At 37.7% G+C, this 22,218-nt stretch overlaps 1 protein-coding gene and 1 pseudogene across 2 annotated transcripts in view; both read left to right on the top strand.

The window, feature by feature from the left end:
• Window positions 1-22,218, top strand: part of BRWD1 (bromodomain and WD repeat domain containing 1) — a 132,920-nt gene that overhangs the window by 79,162 nt on the left and 31,540 nt on the right. For both annotated transcript variants that reach the window (XM_033232486.1, XM_033232488.1), the window contains 9 exons: window positions 1,124-1,313; window positions 5,381-5,506; window positions 5,595-5,702; window positions 8,399-8,523; window positions 9,241-9,323; window positions 12,549-12,660; window positions 13,277-13,338; window positions 19,721-19,876; window positions 20,106-20,226. In XM_033232486.1, coding sequence (XP_033088377.1) covers window positions 1,124-1,313; window positions 5,381-5,506; window positions 5,595-5,702; window positions 8,399-8,523; window positions 9,241-9,323; window positions 12,549-12,660; window positions 13,277-13,338; window positions 19,721-19,876; window positions 20,106-20,226 — 1,083 coding nt within the window. The remainder of the gene's footprint in view (window positions 1-1,123; window positions 1,314-5,380; window positions 5,507-5,594; window positions 5,703-8,398; window positions 8,524-9,240; window positions 9,324-12,548; window positions 12,661-13,276; window positions 13,339-19,720; window positions 19,877-20,105; window positions 20,227-22,218) is intronic.
• Window positions 1,690-2,674, top strand: LOC117096725 (annotated as a pseudogene).

Below are 22,218 nucleotides of genomic sequence, written 5' to 3'. Positions count from 1 at the left end.
TCCTTTCTTGTCTTGTTTTACTTCATTATGATAAGGAGCTAGAATGATTTTTTTTAAGAACATAATATATTATCTTTTTAAAAATTTAACAAATATCATAACCATTTAAAGCATGCAGTTCAGTACTGTTACGTGCATTGACATAGTTGTGCACCCAGTCTCCAGAACCTTGTTTATCTTGCAAAACAGAAATTCTATACCAATTAAAGAACGATTCTTCACTTTACCCTTCCTCATGTCCCTGGCAACCACTGTTCTACCTTCCGTGTCTTCATTCATTATCTTCTAATTCAACTTTTCTTGAATTTTATTTATCCAAAACAGATCCTCTTATAATTTTTATAAACAAGCTCTTTTTCTAATAAATACCTTTTTGTAATGTGTTCATGTGTGTATTTGATACAGATGAAAAGGTGTGTGGTTGGCTGAAGTTGGGCCATCTTGGCCCAAGTAGAGACCTTTGTTTTTATTATTATTTCTGTTTGGTGCAGCTAGTAGTGGACCAGGGACTGGTTTTCTATAACTAGTTTCCTCTTTGACTCTGATTTCGCTAAGGTGTAGCTAGGACTAGTCTCTTTCTTAGATTTCTGTCGTAACAGGGAGACTCTTCTTCGGAAGAAACTGACTACTTAGGGCTTTCAGTTTGGTGTAGCTATGCTTCCCTTTAGCTTCTCAGTGTATTCATTGATGGCTTGTGATTCCAGTTGGAATTCCTGGTCTATATGTCCGCTTCCTCCAACATGGGGGTAATGCTGAGGCCTATTTTTGGGGTTTTGTATGATTCTTACTGTTTCCATAAGTCTGTGTTTTGTTTCCTTGAAGGAGTAATTGTTAGTTGTCTTGCATCATATTTTATCTACAGTATACTTAAAATTTTTTTTCAGGTTTATATCCTTCCTTCATTTCTAGTGTTAGTGAAGATTTCTCTTTTTCTCTCTCTTTGTTATGATTTTCAGTCACTTCAGTACTTGTTGGTAGTGAGGGGAGAATGCTCAAGTTAAATCTTTCTGGTATCTTCCTTTTCCTTTGTCTCCTCTCTCTGTTCCCTCAATTTTATATGATTGACTTGCTATCAGTGCTTATATTCTGGTTCCATTCACCTGAAAGCACTCCCCTTTTCTAGTGACTCTTCATCTAGATATTCCGATTGGACAGCTGATGCGGGCATCAATTTGCAGCCTCCGTTAAGAACATCATGTCGTCGACGAGTTACTCGATTTTGTAGTAGTTCAGAAGATGAAATATCTACTGAGAATTTATCTCCTCCAAAAAGAAGACGAAAGAGAAAGAAAGAAAATAAGCCCAAGAAAGAGGTAAGAAAAATGTTTTTTTAAAAATAGCATGTATCGTGATACCCCAGCTTTACCCTATTTCAGATACTGTTTTAACATTTATCGTGATACTGGCATGGTGGTGCCTTGGGTGTCTTGGGCCGTGCTCTGGGGCTGGGCTGGTTGAGCTGTCAGCCCTCCTTCGGGAATCTCACTGCACTCCCAGGGTGCAGCAGACACCCTGTGTGTATTGGGGATTCTGAAGGGCACTGTGGACTCCTCTATCTCCTACTCTCAACCCCTGTGGATAGCAGGAGCTCTGGGGCATGTGGGAAGGAAGGGAGCATCTGTCAGTCCTTTGGAGGGTTGGGTGGGGGCAGATTTAGTGGGACTTATAGGGGAGGCCTTTGATTCACAGATGCGGAGTCCTTTGCAGGACTGGGGTCCTGGTCTCTCCACGAGAGACTTGGCATCCACCAGTGTCATTCACTTGCAGTCTTGAGATGGAACTGCCATGACTGCATGTTTCTGGATGTGTCAAAAAGCAGGATTATCTCAAACCTTTAACATCCTGTCTAAGCGCAGGTCTGATCAGAGGGCTGGGTACAGGCAGATTGGCCCTGGTGCCCTATGAGGAGACCGTGGGATTGGGGTTGCAGAAATTCCACAAGCCTCTTGCCACCTTTGTGAACCATATGACACAGATCCAGCAGGACAGTCCCAGCGACAACTGGGAATTGCCGCGGTGGTTTGGGATGTGGCCATGGTTTTCTCCACATATCTGGAGATGGGAGCTGTGGCGCTCTTGGGCTGCCTTGCAGTGAAACTGGGTGCTGGCATAGGGCTGATAGGCATAGTGGCTGCCCTGCTGGGTGCTCATGTGACTATCACAGATCGAAAAGTAGCATTAGAATTTTGTAAATCGAATGGTCAAGGCAGTTTACCTCCTTGTATCCAACCCAGAGCTTTTGTTAAGGAGTTGACTTGGGGAAGGAATTTGGGGCGTTTTTCTCGTAGAGATTTTGACCTGATACTTGGAGCTGACATCATATATTTAGAAGAAACATTCACAGATCTTCTTCAAACACTGGACCATCTCTGTAGCAATCATTCCATGATTCTTTTAGCTTGCTGAATTCACTATGAACAGAATAATTTGAGTAATGCTGGAGAGGCAGTTTACTGTAAGGTTCACTATGATACTGAGAAAGATACACACACTTACACAGAAGAGAAACCACAGCAAGGACCTGCAGTTGGCTATCATTTGTAAGAATGCTGTCATTGAGGGTGTCGATCAAGGTCTTAGAGACAAAACACATGTGCAGTTGTAAAACAAAGCAGTGCTTTGTGCCAACGGTGTGATTGATTGACTGATTGATTGATTGATTTTTTTGAGAGGAGTCTCTGTCGCCCAGCCTGGAGTGCATTGGTGCCATCTTGGCTCACTGCAGCCTCTGCCTCCTGGGTTCAGGTGATTCTCCTGCCTCAGCTTCCCAAGTAGCTGGGACTACAGGCCCACGCAACCATGCCTGGCTAAGTTTTGTATTTTTAGTAGAGACATGGCTTTGTCATGTTGGCCAGGCTGGTCTCGAAGTCCTGACCTCAGGTGATCTGCCTGCCTTAGCCTCCCAAAGTGCTGGGATTACAGGTGTAGACCCACTGTGTCTGGCCATTGCCGTAATTTTTAGTCATATTTACTCACTCTGAAATTCCATTAATGTTAAAAGATTTAGTGTGAGATTTTGGTTCATGCTTTTGTATCCCATATTGCTCCCTCTTGATAAATAGTTTTCACTGATGATGTGAAGCACTGGTATAAAGGCGTCTTTAAACTAGCAAGCTTGTTTTGGCGAGGTTAAATCATACAAATAATTTTAAACACCTTCTGAAATACATCGTGTTTAGCCCAGTTTTCTGATTAACATGTTCCCTGAGCTGTTAGTACTGTTGAAATCTTTTGCCCCATTTAAATTGTAAATACTCTGGGTTGGTTGAGTGGGATGTGAGTTTTCTGGGGTCTCATATTATGCTTTTTGGCTTAATTTCAGGTTTAAGTATCTAAACAAAGGGATAAGTAAAAATAAAGTTTTAGTTACTTTCTGAGAGTACCTAAAGTCTTGGACTAGAATATAGGTTATCTTTATCAAATCAGAAGCTGTGGTTTTCCCCCTCAGCGTTACCATGTCTCAAATGTTGCTTTAATGTAATTGCTTCCTAAGCTTTCCATGCCTTCTTAATAATATATAGGATAACAGTAAAAAAGATTCTAAGTCTCATCCCTCCATTAAGAGGTAAACTTCCTAAACATAAGCTCCTTCTGTATTGTACTTTTAATTGCTCATTCAGTGTCTGTATTACCCAGTAGACTGTAAGCTTCTTGAGGGCCAGGAATGCTGCTTTATCTCTCATTGTTGCTTCCTCAGGATCTAGTATTAATATATCAAAACCAAATAATGAAAAAGATACATTCCAGTCAGAGGCTTTTGATTGTTGGTTTAAATGATTGTTATATTGTTTTATGATTGACTTTGATACACTTCATGAAGTCACACATAAACTTTTAAAAAATTATTTGTGTGTATGTATGTATGTATTTATGTATTTATTTATTTATTTTGAGATGGAGTCTCACTCTGTCACCCAGGCTGGAGTACAGTGGTGCCATCTCGGCTCACTGCAACCTCCACCTCCTGGGTTCAAGCAGTTCTCCTGCCTCAGCCTCCCGAGTAGCTGGGACTACAGGCACACACCACCATGCTCGGCTAAGTGTTGTATTTTTCATAGAAACAGGGTTTCACCATGTTGACCAGGGTGGTCTCGAACTCCTGACCTCAAGTGATCCACCCGCCTCAGCCTCCCAGAGTGCTGGGATTACAGGTGTGAGCCATGGCGCCCGGCCACGCTACTTTATTATTAACACTTCTCCACCTCCACTGTTCTGAGTAGTGGGCTTGACAGTTAAACCTTTCCAAATCCGAAACTTAAAGAGAAAGCTCTGTTTTGCTCAGAATCTCACAGCAACACTTATTTTCTCCTGTCAATTTCAACACTAGTAGTAGACTTCAAGGAATTTTAAGGTGCTTTCTTTTTTTTGTGTGTTATTGCTACGTTTACCATTTTCATTTTACATGTCTGTCTTCGTACTTGTCTCTTCATTGTCATATCATCCCTATTTATTTGTGTACACTGTGCTGATTTCAAGCAGGTAGTCATTGTTTAAAGATGTTAAGTCGTTGTGTTTATCTATTGCTGTGTGTAACAAACCACTCTAAAATTTAGGTGTTTACATGGCAAACATTGCATATTTCATGTATTGGTGGATCAGGAATTGGGAGCTGATTAATTGGGTGATTTTGGCTCATGAGGTTACAACATGTTGACTGGGGCTGCAATCATCTGAGGACTTGATGAGTGTTGGACGTTATTCTTTCTGAGCTTATTCCTGTGGCTGTTGGCCTCAGTTCCTTGCCACACAGGTCTCTCCTTAGCTGGCTGCTTGAGTGTCGTTATGATTTTCCTCAGAGTGAATGATATAACAGTAGCCAGGGATAAGCCCCAGTGCCATTTATGACCTAGTCTTAGAAGTTGCACATATTCTCATCTGCTTTAGTATATTTGGTAGAAGTGAGTCATTAAGTGTAGTCCACACTTAAGAGGAGGAGACTTCCACTTCTTGAAGAGGAGAGAACTATTGGGATTTGTGGGCATATTTTAAAATCACCAGTCTTACAACCTACAGTCAAGAGGAGACTCCCTGTGATGATTAGCCTGTGGTCATACTCGGAGTGGAGTCTTGGCAGAACAGGCTATGCGTAAAAGAGGATTTAGGTTGGGTATTAGCCTCCTAAAATGGGATGTAAAATAGCACAGAGAATCTATGAGAAATTTAGGAGATGATACTAGGAAAATGTTAGGTAGATTTACAGTGCTTTTTATAAGTGATATATTCCTATGTAAAAACTAAATATATATGCTGTGTAAAAACTAATCATTAGATGGACATGGCAAAAACAGTCATTCTGAATGGTGAAGTTTCTTTTATTTTTCATTCAAAGAGTGCATGCCCCTTTCTAACCTAAGAAACTTTGTTCTCTTCCCCGTGGTAGAATTTGCGGAGGATGACTTCAGGAGAGCTTGGAAACATGGAGCATTTATATGAATTTCATCCTCCAGTTTGGATTACTGACACCACACTTAGAAAATCTCCTTTTGTTCCTCAAATGGGTGATGAGGTGAGAGTAACACAAATTTAAAAACACAAATATGGAACATAAAATTTATATTGCTCTTAATTTTTAAATGCATATTTCCCTTTTGTAGGTAATATATTTTCGACAGGGTCATGAAGCTTATATTGAGGCTGTGAGAAGAAATAATATTTATGAACTGAACCCTAATAAGGAGCCATGGAGAAAAATGGATCTTAGGGTAGGACGATGGCATTATTAAATCATTAAACATTTTAGCACATATATAGTTAAATTATTTACAAATCTATTTAAAAACCTGTTGGAAACATTTTTTATTACTTTCTTTCCTACTTGATAATATTTCTGCTATAACCAAACCTTAAGATCCTGTGGGAATGACTTGTCAGTGGGCAAAATTTGTATGTTGCTGATTGGTACGTAAAACGTTACATGCAACAACCTAGAGTTTCAGAAAGACAGCTTGGCAATATATATATTATCAATCTTAAAAATGTTTATGTACCCAAGACAGATTTTCAAAGGGAGAAATGCAAGTTTTCAAAAGAAGAAATAAAAATTGGAAGAAAGGTTTAACCTCATGGATATTAAAATAAGGAAATAATAATTTTACCTTTTCAGTACTTAGCCAATTTTGTGATTTTGTTTGTTTTTAGCTCAAGAAAGAATTCCACATTCTAGCAAGTGGCAAAGATGTTGGTTTGTTAACAGTTATTCAGATTGCTGGTGGGGTGTGTCAAGTGGTCTAGGCTTTCTAGGGGATATTTTGGCAATAGGAGTTGAAACTGAAAAATATTTGGAACTTTTAATTCTGTGATTTTACTCTTCTGGTAATTTGGAAAACAAACAGAAATGCTTGTAAATACATGAGTATTGTAGTTCACTCACTGTTTACAGAAACAAAGCTGGAAAAAAAACCTCAAATATTCCACAATAGTGAATTAACCAAATCATGGTGCATTCACACAATCACTTACTATGTACAGCCCATCTTGTACTTGAAGGTTGAAAAATATTTGTGGAATGAATGATGGATACATTTACACAGTGTATTACTAATAGGAAAAATGAGACGTGAAATTGTATTTCTGGTTATGGTAGCAAAATTTTAAAAACATTTGTAGCCAATCAAAAGAAAAACATCAAAATGTCAATGGTGATGATCTGTGGGGTAGTATTACACATGGTTTTTATTTTTTATATTTTTATTCTACACATTTTGATACTTTTAAAAACTTAGAACATGAAGAAAATACTAATTCTTTTAACAAAGATAGCTGTTTTTAACATTTATATTCAACTTAATGACTGCTTCTGTGAGTTAGGCTTTATATATATTTGAGGTTTTATTTATGTCTGTTTAACTTAGGACTGTGTACCTAAGTACAGTCCATCCTCATTATTCTTGGATTCTGTATTTGTGAACTGCGTGCTTGCTTTATTTGTAATCCCCAAAACAGTATTCTTGGAGCCTTTTGGTCATTTCTGTACATGCTCAGGGTGGTGAAAAATTTGACTTGCCTGACGAGCATGTTTCCAGTTGAGGTTGAACAAGGTGTTGCTCTGCCTTCTCTTTTTAGCTCTCGCACTGCAAACAAGTGTCCTTTTCATGGTCTGTTCAGTGCCACATATTTTCCATTTTTGTGCTTACTTTGCTGTTTAAAATGGCCCCTAAGCATAGTGCTGACATGCTGTCTAGTGTTCTTAAGTGCTAGAAGGCTGAGATGTGCCTTATGGAGAAAGTGTGTTAGACAAGCTTCATTCAGGTATGAGTTAAATGTTTGCAGATCAACAACATATTAAATAAGGTACCTTTAAACAGAAACACATAAAGCCAGGTTATGTACACACTGGTTTACTACAGTGTTGGGACCAGAATTTTGCAGGATCCTATCCCTATATATCCTCTATAGCACCGATTTAGTATTTTCATGTTCTAGGTGACTTTATAGAACATAACTACTGTGAATGATGAGAACTATGCTTAGCACTTTGGTGCATTATAATAATAACATTTGTTCAGTGAATAAGTGGATGAATGATCTGTTGTATTCCTAGTATCAGAGAAGCAGACATTGGGGGGAGGGTTGACTATGGCAAATCCATTTGATGGATACTCCATCCAGGTAGGGACTTTCACCTGTTTACTGTTCTGTCCCTACTGCCTAGAAGAGGTCATAGTATATGGTAGATTCTCAACAAATATTACTTAATGTATTAGGCAGAAATTTAATATCAGGATTTTGAAGAACACTTAGGAATAAGTAGAATGCTTACACATTTTCACTGCATAATATAAAACCATATAAATAGAAATGTGCATTGGCTGGGTGTGGCAGGTCACACCTATAATCCCAGCGCTTTGGGAGGATCACTTTGAGCCCAGGAGTTCGAGACTAGTCTGGACAAAATAGGGAGACCCTGTCTCTACAAATAATAAAAAAGTAGCTTGGTGTGGTGGCGTGTTGTACCTGTAGTCAGTCCCAGCTACTGGGGAAGCTGAGGTGGGAGGATTGATTGAGCTCGGGAGTTTGAGATTGCAGTGAGCCATGATCGTGCTACTGCCCTCCAGCCTGGGCAAAACAGCGAGACCCTGTTTCCAAAACAAAGCCAGAAGGAAATATGTTAGATTTTTAACAGCGGTTGTTGTTAGATATTACGCTAATCAGAGATTTGTGTTTTCAGTCTTATACTTTTAATAGTGTATTTTCTAAAGGATGTTCTTTGTATTAGAAACTGTATTAAATATGTGGAGATTAACTTTAGCAAAATTGAATGTAATTAATGGTATTGATTAAACTTGTCTGCTGGTTTGGAAGCCTAAATTATGAGTTTACTTAATATAACAGTATGTGGAGAATTACAATATTAAGGAATTGCTTTTATTTTAACCATTAAAAAAAATGTCTGTTAAAGGATCAAGAATTGGTTAAAATAGTTGGAATACGATATGAAGTTGGGCCCCCTACACTCTGTTGCCTCAAACTAGCATTTATAGATCCAGCAACTGGAAAACTTACGGACAAATCTTTCTCTATTAGGTATGTATTATTTTTAAAAATGGAATTATTTAAATTTAAATTAGCCATTTTGCTGATGTAATGATTAGCATGCCCTTCCCATTCAACTTGAGGGTAACTAGTAGAGCACTGTGGATAGCCTAAGATGTGGCTCGAGTTTCTGATGGCTAGGAAACCCATCTCCCACCCTGAAGTCATAGCAGGCATGTCACAGTTATGGTTAAGTGTGGGCAGTCTGTTTTATATGGTTTCATGCCACTTACATAGGTGGAGATTTCTGACATACAGGCCAAATTTTTTCTGCCCTTTGTTTTTGAAAAAATTCGGAATAAATAATTTCCTACACCTAATAAGGTTACCACTAGTCACATGTGGCTGTTGCTCACTTGAAATGTGGATGATTTGAATTGAATGTGTTAAATGAGACTTGGCAGAGTATGAGGCATAAACATTTTTTTTTAAAGAAACGAATGTGTTGTGAATGTACACATTGCATTTTGAAGACGTTATGGAGAAAAAATATGTAAGATGTTTTGATTACATATTAAATATTTTGGATGTATTTAAAATATGGTATGAAATTTACTGGTTTTTAAAAATTTCACTTTTAAAATATAGCTGGTTGAAAATTGAGAATTACAATTGTAGATCTCATTATGTTTCTTTTGGACAGTGTTGCTTTTAGACTATATAACCAGCTATGTAGAGAGTTTAATAATTTTTGAAATTTTTGTCTAGATATCATGATATGCCAGATGTTATTGACTTTCTTGTATTGCGTCAGTTTTATGATGAAGCAAGACAGAGGAATTGGCAGTCTTGTAAGTCTATCCTTACTAAGTTTTATATACCCTTAAAAATTAATCTCATGTTTTATTGGTCTAACTTTTTGGCTGTGGGACTCTTATAGTGTATACAAACATGTAAATTCTGGAAGAGATATAAGTGACCTATAAATATATTTTGCTTAACACTTGGTACTTACTGATTATGCAGACTTTTTTGGCGGGGGGCGGGGCGGGCAGAGTCTCCCTATGTTTCCCAGGCTGGAGTGCAATGGCGTGATCTGAGCTCACTGCACCCTCCGCCTCCCAGGATCAAGTGCTTGTCTTGCCTCAGCCTCCTGAGTAGCTGGGATTACAGGTGCGTGCCACTATGCCCAGCAAATTTTTGTATTTTTAGTAGAGACAGGATTTCACCATGTTGGTCAGGCTGGACTCGAACTCCTGACCTCGTGATCCACTCACCTCTGCCTCCTAAAGTTCTGGGATTACAGGCGTGAGCCACCGTGTGCGGCCCGATTATGTAGACTTTTTAGACGAGCAACTTTTCTTCTTTTGGTTCATGACATTTGGAAAAGATTATTTTCACTCCTTGACTATAGGCTAGAGTAGACATACTTCCTTTCAGACTTCCTTGTACTATATTGTATATAATTATCTTTGATGTAACATTGGTATAATTTACACAATTATACCAGGATCTAGAATGATCAGAAGGCTGAAAAATAATTTCAGATTTCACACTGAAAATGTTCTGGTATACCCAAGTATTTCATCTTGGATATCATAACAGTGTAGACTTAAATGAGAAGACTTGACACTGTTTCGTTAAGAAATAAAAAATGCATATACACTTATGCTTTATAACCATATGTATAGGTGGACAGAAAAATTAGAAAACTAAAATTACCTCAATGTAATTTTACACATTCTAGTAAAATTACACATTGGAGTAATTTTGGTACCTCAATGTAGGCACTAAATTACCCGAATGTGATTTTTGTGGTGAGCATTTAAGGAGGGCTCACTAATTTAGAGTTGTGTAGATCATTAATCTCAGGATATAACTGATAATTGAATGAAGTCATTAGGCTGGATGGTAATAGCAACTGTAGTACCTGTTTCACAGGTGTACAAATATATGTTCGGTATGGAATGCTATCCTGGGAGCCTGTTTACTGAGTTAGGAATAGGATGGTTCATTCTTTTATCAGTTCTTGGATTTTTGTTGGAAATATTAAGTTTTACCCAGGCTGTATCATCTGGTGTACACATTCATAAATGATGTTAAGACATTGATCTTTCTAGTTACTGCAGCTTCTTTCTTTTCTTTTCTTTTCTTTCAACACAGGGTCTTGCTCTGTTGCCCAGGCTAAAGGGCAGTCGTGCAGTCAGAGCTCACTGCAGCCTCAGCTTCCTGGGCTCAAGTGATCCTGTCACCTCAGCCTCCTGAGTAGATGGGACCACAGGTGTGCACGACCATGTGCAGCTGATTTTTAATTTTTTTGTGGAGACATGGTCTTGCCGTATTGCCCAGGCTGGTTTTGAATTCCTGGGCTCAAGCAATCCTCTTGCCTCAGCCTCCCTAAAGTGTAGGAATTACAGACGTGAGCCACCACATCTGGCCATTGCTACCTTTTTCTGTGGGTACTACAAGGCGGCAAATTTTAGATAAATTTCATCTGACATGAAAGATTGTCAGGGCATGTGGCTCCTCTTTGTAGATTATTGTCCTGGTAATAGCTACACAAGTAATCAGGATTATTTTGGGAGTAGATGAAGAGAAAATTTTTCTTGAAGAAAAACATACAGCCACAAAAATAACATGAAGCAACATTAGCAGGTTGTATAGTTGTGTTCCAAATAACTTTAAAGTTTCCCAGGTATTATGATTTTTCAGTCCCCATGAGAGCAAAAAAGAGGCTCTCATTTTTGCCAACATGTCCATTAAATTTTTTAAAAACTGAATTATCTACAGTTAAACTAGAGATGGAGTCCCAAATGCCTCCTGTAATTTAGTGGTTTTTGTTTTAGTTTTGTGGTTGAGAAATGACTGGACCAGATGTGTTAATACTACACTTTAATTCATTTTGCTCCCCCGTTTTTGCTCTTACCTTTTTGCTTGGAATTTGAGTAGTATGGCAAGAAGAAGGTGCTTGTTTTCATTTTTGCAGTGGATTTTAATCCTTCTCTTGAAAGGCCAAAGTAGGTTTATTTGAAAAGTCTTAACATAAGATTACCAGGGTGATCAGCTAGCAAAAACATAGAAAAGACACTTATATTATGAGAAAACTTAATTTTTTAAGGCTCTTTTTTATTTAAAGGGTTGTTTTTGTATGAAGAAATATTTTTATCTAAACTGAAATTATCTTCTAGTATTAGGTAAATAGCAAGAAAAATATACACTTAATTGTTTATATCAAAGACTCACTCTCTTCTAACATGTTTTTGTATTAGGCCTCTCAAAATTGAGGCAGCTGATTTTTATTACAATAATTTATTATTACATTCAGTTGTAATTAATGTTTGTTAAATTAGGGTATTAGAGATTTGGACAAAATCATAGTGTGGTTTATCTCAAATTATAAGTTTAAAGCTATAACAGTCTCCTTAGATTTCTTTCAGGGGCTCTGGTTTCAAGTGATTTTGAAGTAAAATATATGTAAAACTCATGTTTACATATGTTTGAAAATATACTGAAGACTGTAAAACATGTAGGTCTAGTAGTTGTGGCATTATTTTTTTTAAACCTTTGAAGAATTCACTGTAACTGTTTGCCAGGTATATTATATTCTTTCTTGGGGATAAATTGTAGCTTTAACTTTGATTTGTTTCTATAAAACTTCCCTTGAGAAAAGAATTGTTGATCTATATACCGAAGAATCATCAGTGCTGGATAGGTGACTTTTGTTCTTTCTTTTAATTGGTTTTGTTTTATAAATGGTGGGAAGGGTAAGAAGGAAGAGATACAGTTACTACAGCAGTTCATGTTTGTATTGTAATGAATGCGAAACACAGATCTAGTGCAGTTTATTTCACTGGTTGAAGTCTTAGAGTTGTTGAATACATCTAGAAATCCATTTAATCTAAATGTTAATTTTTTTATTCCATATTTTTCTTGGTTTGTTTAGGAGCTCTGCTTGCCTGTTTTTGTATTGCGCTTTTGGCTTCTTTTTTATCTGTATCATATGGTATTTTGTAGATTAAAAAATGTTAATGAATATTAGCAGAGAAATGCCTCAGACTTGATCATTTCTCTCCTAGGTGACAGATTCCGCTCTATTATTGATGATGCTTGGTGGTTTGGAACAGTGTTAAGTCAAGAGCCATATCAACCACAGTATCCTGATAGTCATTTCCAGTGTTATGTTGTTAGGTTTGTATACAGATGAAAACTAATCATTTACAAATAATTCAGTGTGGTAGGTTGTTGTATGAATAATACATTTCTGGTTTTTAAAAAAAAACATGGTTTTTATCTGTCATTAAGTCATGTCAGGCTGACCTGAAATGTCTCTCAGACATGCACCTACCCTTTGTTTCCTATTCACTAGTACTCCCCTTGGTTCAGGTTCTGCTTGCTTCCCTGGAACTATTTCTGTAGCCACATTTCCTTTGCCTTGTATTGTCAGTGTCCTAGTTCAGAAGCAGATATTATATCATTAATCTTCTTCAAATAAACCTTTGATGCTTTTTCATTGGCAATGGAATAAAAACCACTGATTGTGGCTGTGGCGGAATTCAAGGCTTCATGCCTTGTCTTTGAGTTATTCACTTTGGGTGCGGGCCGCATAGGATTTCTGGTTTTGTTCTTAAACCTGTTATTTTAATAATATATCCTTCTTAAAAAAATTTACTGTTAATATTTAAAATTGTATTGCTGCAGTGAGGTTAATTTTCATATTTTGTATCTTTTACTTTTATAATGGACACCTATTATCCACATTTTGTTTTCATGAAAGGCTAACCAGAGATTTGTTGTTTTTTAACAGGTGGGATAATACTGAAATTGAAAAACTTAGCCCATGGGACATGGAACCAATTCCTGATAATGGTATATATATTTGTTAAATAATGAAAATATTTTATTTTTATAATATGTGCATTTGCCAATGCACATGGAACAAACACATTTGTATTCTACGATCAGTATATTCACATTACAGTAACTGAACTTTACTGAAAGAAGACAACAGCATTGTGTTTATCTGTTTTGTTAATTCTTGACCTTAGATTCCAGCTTGATTTTGGCTGTACCTTAGTAGTTTGCTGTCATTTCTCATGTAACCCTGCATTAAACTTAACTCCTGGCTGGGCGCCATGGCTCATGCCTGTAATCCCAGCACTGTGGGAGGCCGAAGCAGATGGATCACTTGAGATCAGGAGTTTGAGACCAGCCTGGACAACATGGTGAAACCTCATGTCTACTGAAAATACAAAAAATTAGCCGGACATGGTGGCGTGTGCCTGTAATCTCAGCTACTTGGGAGGCTGAGGCAGGAGAGTCGCTTGACCCCGGGAGGCAGAGGTTTCAGTAAGCTGAGATCGCGGCCACTGCACTCCAGCCTAGGCGACAGCGAGACTCCATCTCAGAAAAACAACAACAAAAAAATCCAAAAAACGTAAATCCTTCATGTAGCGTCTAGTTTTCCTACCTCATTCTTAATCTTTTACCATTGGTCTTCCTTCAAGGAAAAGATCAAACTTGACTTCCATCTGTCTTCTGCCTTACCTCAAGTTGTCTTATTATGGATTTTCTATTCTTTTCCTGTGAGACATAGACAACTATTTAAAGCCAGCCTGTTCTCCAGTGCTACCATCCCACTGCTGTTGCCTTCCAAGGGCCTGGTACCTACACTTAGCTCATCCCCTTCAACAATTTTAATTTCCTCCTACCTTTCTCCAGTCAGGTTTGAATATGTCTCTTATACCTTACATTTGACTTCATCAAGCATTTTTGTTACTGAATTATTTCTCTTTTGCTGAACTTTTTGAAAGGGTACTCTATTATCTCCTGCTTCCATTTTGTTCACCACCAAGCTTTCTTTATGTAAGTATTTTTACTGATTTTTAACATCCTTTGATGTTTTTATTTATAATTTTCAAGAAAATTTCGGAATATCTGCGTTTTGATAACTTCTTTTCAATATGTACTCTCCAGTTTTTTTTTTTTTTTTTGAGATGGAGTCTCGCTCTGTCGCCCAGGTTGGAGTGCAGTTGCACAGTCTTGGCTCACTGCAAGCTCCGCCTCCTGGGTTCATGCCATTCTCCTGCCTCCGAGTAGCTGGGACTACAGGTGCCCACCACCACGTCCAGCTAATTTTTTGTATTTTTTTTTTAGTAGAGACGGGGTTTCACCATTCACAGGATGGTCTCGATTTCCTGACCTTGTGATCCGCCCGCCTCGGCCTCCCAAAGTGCTGGGATTACAGGCGTGAGCCACTGTGCCTGGCTTGTGTACTCTCCATTTTTTATAGCACTTTAAAAAACTTCATTTTGAGATAATTTCAGACTTAAAGTTACAAAAATAGTACAAGGATTTTCTAAATACCTAGATTTCCCTTCTTATACAGCTAGCACATTGCAGTGATCAAAATCAGGAAATTATTATTAACATGATACTATTGTCTATAGACTTTACTCAGATTTTGTCTGTTTCACTAATATTCTTTCACATTTTGGATTTAATTGTCATGTCATCTTAGTCTTCTTTAATCTGGTATCCCTCAGTTTTTCACTGTCTTTCATGACTTTAAGGCTTTTGAAGATTACTGGGCAGTTATTTTATATGATTTCCATTAGTTTGGGTTTGTCTGATGTTTTTTTCTCGATTAAATTTAGGTTTTGCATTTTTGGCAAGAATGTCAGAGAAGTAATGTGTCTTTCTCAGTGCATTATTTTAGGAGGCACATGATGTCAATTTGTCCATTAATTGAGTGTTAGCTTTAATAATTTGATTTAGGGGGTATGTGTCAGGTTTCTCCAGTGTGAAGTAAATACTTTTTCCATTGTAATTAGTGTCCCATGGGGATATATTTATGTGTTGCAAATAATCCTGTTTCTTATCCTGCTTCCACTCACTAATTGTAGCATCCGTTGATGATTCTTGCCTCAAATAATGATTTTTTTCCATTGTCTTACATTTATTAGTTAGAATTCTGCTATAAGATACACCTTCTCCTTTCCCATTTATTTATATTAGTATGTACTTAGATTTTTGTAAAATAAAATCAGTGCTCAATTGTTATCATTATTTTGTTGCTACCTTATTGCAGATTTGGCCACTGGGAACCTCTTCAAGTTGACTCCTATGTCCATTTGATATTTTCACTTAAATCGCCTTTTGAGTGTTTTCATAGCTTCTGGCACTATTCAGTGTTCAAGGCTCACCTTGCAGTTTCCCTACCTCAGCTGTGGAATCAGGCAGTTTTTCGGTGGCCATGGCCTGTTTCATTGGAGAATGGCATTTAGAAACCAAGATATTTCTTGCTATTGATGAATAATATTCCATTGTATGGATATAGCACATTGTATTTATCCATTTATCAGTTGATGGGCATTTGGATTGCTTCCATTAATTGGCTATGAATAGTGTTTCTGTGAACCTCATGTGCAAGTCTTTTTTCTTTTGGGTACATATGTATGAGTGGCTTTGCTGGGTTACATGGTAACTCTGTTTAACCTTTTGAGGGCTGACAGATGGTTTTTTGCAGCAGGTATACCATTTTACATTTCCAGCAGCAGTGTATGTGTATTCCAGTTTTTTCACATCCTGGACACTTGTTTTTTTAACTTATAGGAAGTATTATTGTGGTTGTGATTTGCCTTTCTCTGATGCCTAATGATACTGAGCATTTTTTCCTTTGCTTACTGGCCATTTTTATGTCTTTGTAGAAATGTTCAATTTCTTCTTCTTTCTTTCTTTTTTTTTTTTGAGACAGTCTCCCTCTTTGCTCAGGTTGAAGTGTAGTGGTGCAATCACGACTCACTGCAACCTCCACCTCCCAGGTGGTTCTCGTGCTTCAGCCTGCTGAGTAGCTGGAATTATAGGCATGTGGCCACCATGGTGGCCATATAGACTTGAACTCCTGGCCTCAAGTGATCTGCCTGTGTTGGCCTCCCAAAGTGGTGGAACTACAGGGGTGAGCCACCGAGCCTGGCTGAGAAACATTCAGATTCTATACTCATTTTTAACTGTGTTATCCATTAGTTTTGGTATCATAATTTCTTCTGTTCCCTTAAATAGTCTCTGTATCTTGGGGCTTTTCTGGTTTTGTTTTGTTTTGTTTTTTTGTTTTATTTTCTTTTACTGTTTCATTAGGATGATTTTTATTGCTGTGTCTACACTATGTTAGTGTACAATTTGTTCCATATACATCTTTTTAGTTTTATGTTTGAAAATATTATTATTGCTTTGTTTCATGAAATATTAGCTACACTTACAGAGTAAATCATATAACTACATCACATATTTGTTTCATACACATTTCCTAAATGCCTACTGTTTGGGGGGCATCAAGTTAGGCACGAAATAGCCATTATGAGAAAAGATTTAGTTTTTTCCCCTCAATGATAATATACATTCAGAAATGAATAACGCATACTGTGCTCTTTTGAAAATTTTTTTTTTCTTTTTTTAAGATATAGTTTTGCTTTGTCACCCAGGCTGGAGTGCAGAGGTGCAATCTCAGCTCACTGTAACCTCTGCCTCCCAGAATCAAGTGAGTCTCCTGCCTCAGCCTCTTTAGTAGCTGGGACTACAGGTGTGTGCCACCATGCCTGGCTAATTTTTGTATTTTTAGTAGAGATAGGGTTTTGCCATGTTGGCCAGGCTGGTCTTTAATTCCTGACCTCAAGTGATCCCTCTGCCTTGACCTCCCAAAGTGCTGGGATTACAGGCATGAGCCACCATGCCTGGTGTTGAATCTTTTTATATTTTTATATTATATATTTATATTTTCTTTTGGAATGTCTTATTTGCTTTTATCACCAGCCAATGTATTACAGTATTCACCTTATTGCTTGTGGTTTTCATCTCTAAAAGTCAGATTTGGTTGTGTTTCATGTCTTCCATTTATATATGTTTTTTTTGTGTGTGTGTTTTTTTTTTTTTTTTTGAGACGGAGTCTCGCTTTGTTGCCCAGGCTGCAAGCTCTGCCTCCTGGGTTCACGCCATTCTCCTGCCTCAGGCTCCGAGTAGCTGGGACTACAGGCGCCCACCACCATGCCCGGCTAAGTTTTTTTGTATTTTCAGTAGAGATGGGGTTTCACTGTGTTAGCCAGGATGGTCTCGATCTCCTGACCTCGTGATCCGCCTGCCTCGGCCTCCCAAAGTGCTGGGATTACAGGCGTGAGCCACCGCGCCCGGCTATATATGTTTTTAATGAGCATGTGTAATATAACTACATGTCTTTGCTAATTCTAACATATGTGACAATTCTGGTTGGTTGATTAATCTCTTCATTATGGGTATTTCCTAATATATTACCTGCCTTATAATTTTAAATTTTATGTCAGACACTGTGAATTTTACCTTGTTGGGTGCTGTATATTTTTGTATTCCTGTAAGTGTTAAACTTTGTTCTGTCACACAATTAAGCTAGTCGGAAGCAATTTTATCTTTTTAAGATATGGTAGATGGGTTTGGAGCAGTGCTCAGCCTAGAACTGATTTACTTCCGACTTCTTAGGCAAGACCCTTTTATGCAGTCTATCCATTGCTGTATGAATCATGCAGCTTTTCCCCGTCTGGGTGGGGGGAACAGGCATGGTTGCTGGCCCTTTTGTGCATCAGGCCTTTGTTATCACAGATCTTTTATTTGGTTCTTTTCCTGGCTTCCTGTCGTTTCTTCACACATGTGGGTTGATCAGTATTCACCAGAATACTTGAGGAGACCAGCCCAGGCAACATAGTGAGACCCCTTTTCTCCCCATTAAAACACACACACACACACACACACACACCACTTTCTCCCTATCAAAACACACCCACCCACACCCCTTGCCCAAAGTCATAGTTTTTAGGTGGTATAGATGTGATTTGAACTCATATCCCGGCTTTGATAAACCAGTGTTTTTTAAAGCACTTTATGTTGCCTGCCCATACAGCCTCTTTCCTCTTCCTTTTGATGAGATAAAATATTGAAAGCATAACTGTGAATTACAGTATAAAAATACACATTTTAGCTTATTAGGGCAGTGGGATGTATCCGCCCTCTTCCCCCACATCTCTTTTATGTTCATGCAGAAAATAAAATGGAAATCCTTTTTCTTTTTGCAAGAACATGGATTATAAGCTTATAGGAATCATTTATCATCCATGTTTAAAAAATTTCTATCTCTCAGCTAAAAGACTGAGTTAATTAATATGAGTTAATTCTAATAGGTCAACTTTATTGAAGTTAAGAGCATTCCCAAAGAATGCTCTGTATAAAACTTGTGTGTATGTTTGCAGGAATCTTAACGGATATGGTTCTAGAGGAAATGCTCCCATGAGCATTCTCTCCACCATTTAGCAGCTGTTAAAATGAGGCACTTCCCAATGCCCTTGTTCCCTCATTGTGAACGTGCTCTGGTAGTCAGTACATAGTAGATGACATTTCTTATTTTTATGTTAGAACTGATACTCAGTAAGCTAAAATATTCTCAGCTTCCTCAGATTCTTTCTTTCTCTCTCTCTCTTTTTCTTTCTTTTATTTTTTTGGAGACAGAGTCTCGCCCTGTTGCCCATGCTGGAAATGGCACAATCTTGACTCATTGCAACCTCTGCCTCCGGGTTCAAGTGATTCTCCTGCCTCAGCCTCCCTAGTAGCTGGGATTACAGGTGTGCCCCACCACAGCTGGCTAATTTTTGTATTTTTAGTAGAGACGTGGTTTTGCCATGTTGGTCAGGCTGGTCTTGAACTCCTGACCTCGGGCAGTCCACCCACCTTGGCCTCCCAAAGTTCTGGGAATACAGGCATCATTCACCCCACCCGCTTCTCCTTCTTTTTCAAAAAATATCAGTCTGTTTCATTTGAGCTTTAAAATTTAAGAAAATTAGCCATTTGTCATGTGGGATTATTTTATCCATTTTGACTTTTTAAAAATTAATTTTAACTGTAAGTTTAAAATTTTGAATATTGTCAGGTTCAATTTGTGTTTTCAGAGGCCTTGGGGTTAAGTTTGCCTCCTTGAATAAATAGACTGAAAACTGCAATACTGGCACTCTTAGTTTTAATTTTTAATTTGTTAGGGTAGGTAGATTGTGTTTTTACCTGAATGTAAGCAATCTGTTGATCTCAGTGAGTAATTTTAAAAGAGTTGCACATTTGAACTCTGTTTTTGACTGTGGAGATAACCTAGTTTTATAAGCTTTGAAAACTGAATTTTAATACAGTATATATTTATTTTTTGTGGTTTTTTTCTTCCCCTCTTTGTTTTTTATGGTATATATAGTTGATCCACCTGAAGAATTAGGAGCCAGTATTTCTGTCACATCAGATGAGCTAGAGAAATTGCTGTATAAACCACAAGCTGGTGAATGGGGTCAGAAATCAAGAGATGAAGAATGTGATAGAATTATCAGTGGTATAGATCAACTTTTGAATCTTGGTAAGTTTTTTTTGTTTAGGATGAAAATTTTTTTTTCAATTTTTTTCATAAAGGTATTTAAAAATACTGGCATAATTGAGGATTCTGTTCTTTTCTACATTTTGTATTGGTTATCTTTTAATTTACTCTGTAATGTTAAATGTAGCCATATCTTATGAATGATTTCTAGAGAAGTGCCACTAAAGGCAATGGATTTATTGATTAAAAACTCTCCTGTCTTCCCTAACAGATATAGCAGCAGCTTTTGCAGGCCCTGTTGATCTGTGTACATACCCGAAGTACTGTACTGTAGTAGCTTATCCAACTGATCTTTACACAATTCGAATGAGACTTGTTAATCGATTTTACAGGTTAGTAGAAACCTGCTTTCAAAATAGTTTAAAAAGCTATATTTGGCAATATTGACTAGGGTAAACAAAGGAAGAGACAACATTTTTTGTTTCATTATTCTCTTTGTCAGATGGTGTTAGATGTCTATGGGTAGGTGTGGGTAGGGCCGGGCAGAAGATTGACTACCATATTTCACCCTCGATTTTTTTTTCAGTGATTATTTCCATATCACTGAAATTTTACTTTTTGGTACTTTTCTATCCTCATACATGATTGAAGACATAATTGGTTTTAAAATTAACAGCCACAATTGAAGAAACAGTTGTTTTTCTAATCATGTAACTGAGCTGCAGAATCTTAAGGCCTCAATAAATGTTGTGTCTTATTATTTGAACAATAAGACCTTCTGTTTTAATTATTCTTGGTAAATAGTGGTTTTGTTTCTCCAGTGGTTTTCATTTGCCAGACTCATGACAGATGGTTTAACAGGGTGGCTACTGCTCCCAGGAAATTCTGTCAGATGAATCCTCATTTCCAGTGCAGCAGCTGTTGGCAGTCTTTCATCAAAAGTCCGTCCATCAGGAGTTACCTATTGTGATTGGCCAAGTAGTTTTGCTTTGGCTGCCAGGGCTTCATTCTGTTGAATATGATATTCCTGAAATCTCTTGGATAATCTTTGTATCATTTAAAAATATTTTTGTAGGAGGCCAGGTGCATTGGCTTATGCCTATAATCTCAGCACTTCGTGAGGCCCAGACAGGTGGATCACCTGAGGCAAGGAGTTTGAGACCAGACTGGCCACCATGGTAAAACCCTGTCTCTACTGAAAATACAAAAATTATCCAGGCATGGTGGCACATGTCTGTAAGCCCAGGTACTTGGGAGGCTGAGGCAGGAGAATCGCTTGAACCCGGGAGGTGGAGGTTGCAGTAAGCTGAGATCGTGCCACTGCACTCCAGCCTGGGTGGCGGAGTGAGACCCTGTCTAAGCAATTAAAAAAAAAAAAAAAAAAATTTTGTGGGAGCTAAATGATAAGACTACATGGACACACAGAGGGGAACAAAACACACTAAGGCCTTTTGGAAGGTGAGAGAAAGGAAAGGATCAAAACAACTCATGGGTACTAGGCGTAATACTTGGGTGATGAAATAATCTGTACAACCAACCCCTGTGACACAAGTTTCCCTGTGTAACCTGTACGTGTACCCCTGAACTTAAAAGTTAAATATATTTCTGTAAGCAGTGTTCTGAACAGGTGGTCTCTTCAGACTTTACTTTTGTTGTGGTCTTTAACACAGTCCAAAAAGCAGGTTTTTGTAAGTTTATTGTAGGTCCCAAGAAATTCCTTAAACTGTTCTGAGTAGGTTCTGTTATTTACACAGCCATATACTTCCAGCCTTTCTGGTGCATGAGTTTCCTTTCTACTCTGGAAAAATAGTTGTTCAATCTTTCCTTGAGTGTCTCCAGTAAGGCCTGATACCTTATTTAAGCACAGGCTCTCACATCCGACATCAGTAGGAGGCTGAGAGTTGCGGGGCTGCTCAGGCCTGGCTGGAGAAGGGAAGGTACGAGTCAGGGCCTCAACCCTCAATCTTTAGTAATCTGTTTTTCTTAGAAATTTTGTTAAGTTGTTAGATACTGTATTTTTTTCTTTGTATGTTTAAATTTCTTTTTAACTACATTTAAAAATAATATTTATATAGTTAATACTTGGTCTCTTTCGCCTTTGGAAGATTAATTTCCTAGAGGCACTGACTTTTTTTCTTTGGCTTCTAGAACACTGGTAAGTATAAAATTTCCTATTCTTAATGATTTTTACAGCAGTTGATTGCATTTTAACTTACATTATAATTCAACTAGTTTAACAAATTATAAAAAGTCACCTTGAGTCCGCATTATTGATGTAATTTATCTCTGTAATTTAACACTGGAATGTGCATTCCACTCAGAAACCACTAGATCGTTTACAGTGAGACTAAAGCTCTTAGTTTTTGTTTGTGTTTTTATTTTTA

Source organism: Trachypithecus francoisi, unplaced genomic scaffold (genome assembly GCF_009764315.1).
Source record: "Trachypithecus francoisi isolate TF-2019V2 unplaced genomic scaffold, Tfra_2.0 Lachesis_group14, whole genome shotgun sequence".
NCBI lineage: Eukaryota > Metazoa > Chordata > Mammalia > Primates > Cercopithecidae > Trachypithecus > Trachypithecus francoisi.
The sequence above is the reverse complement of the archived record's forward strand: the minus strand, read 5'-3'. Positions and strand labels throughout refer to the sequence as shown.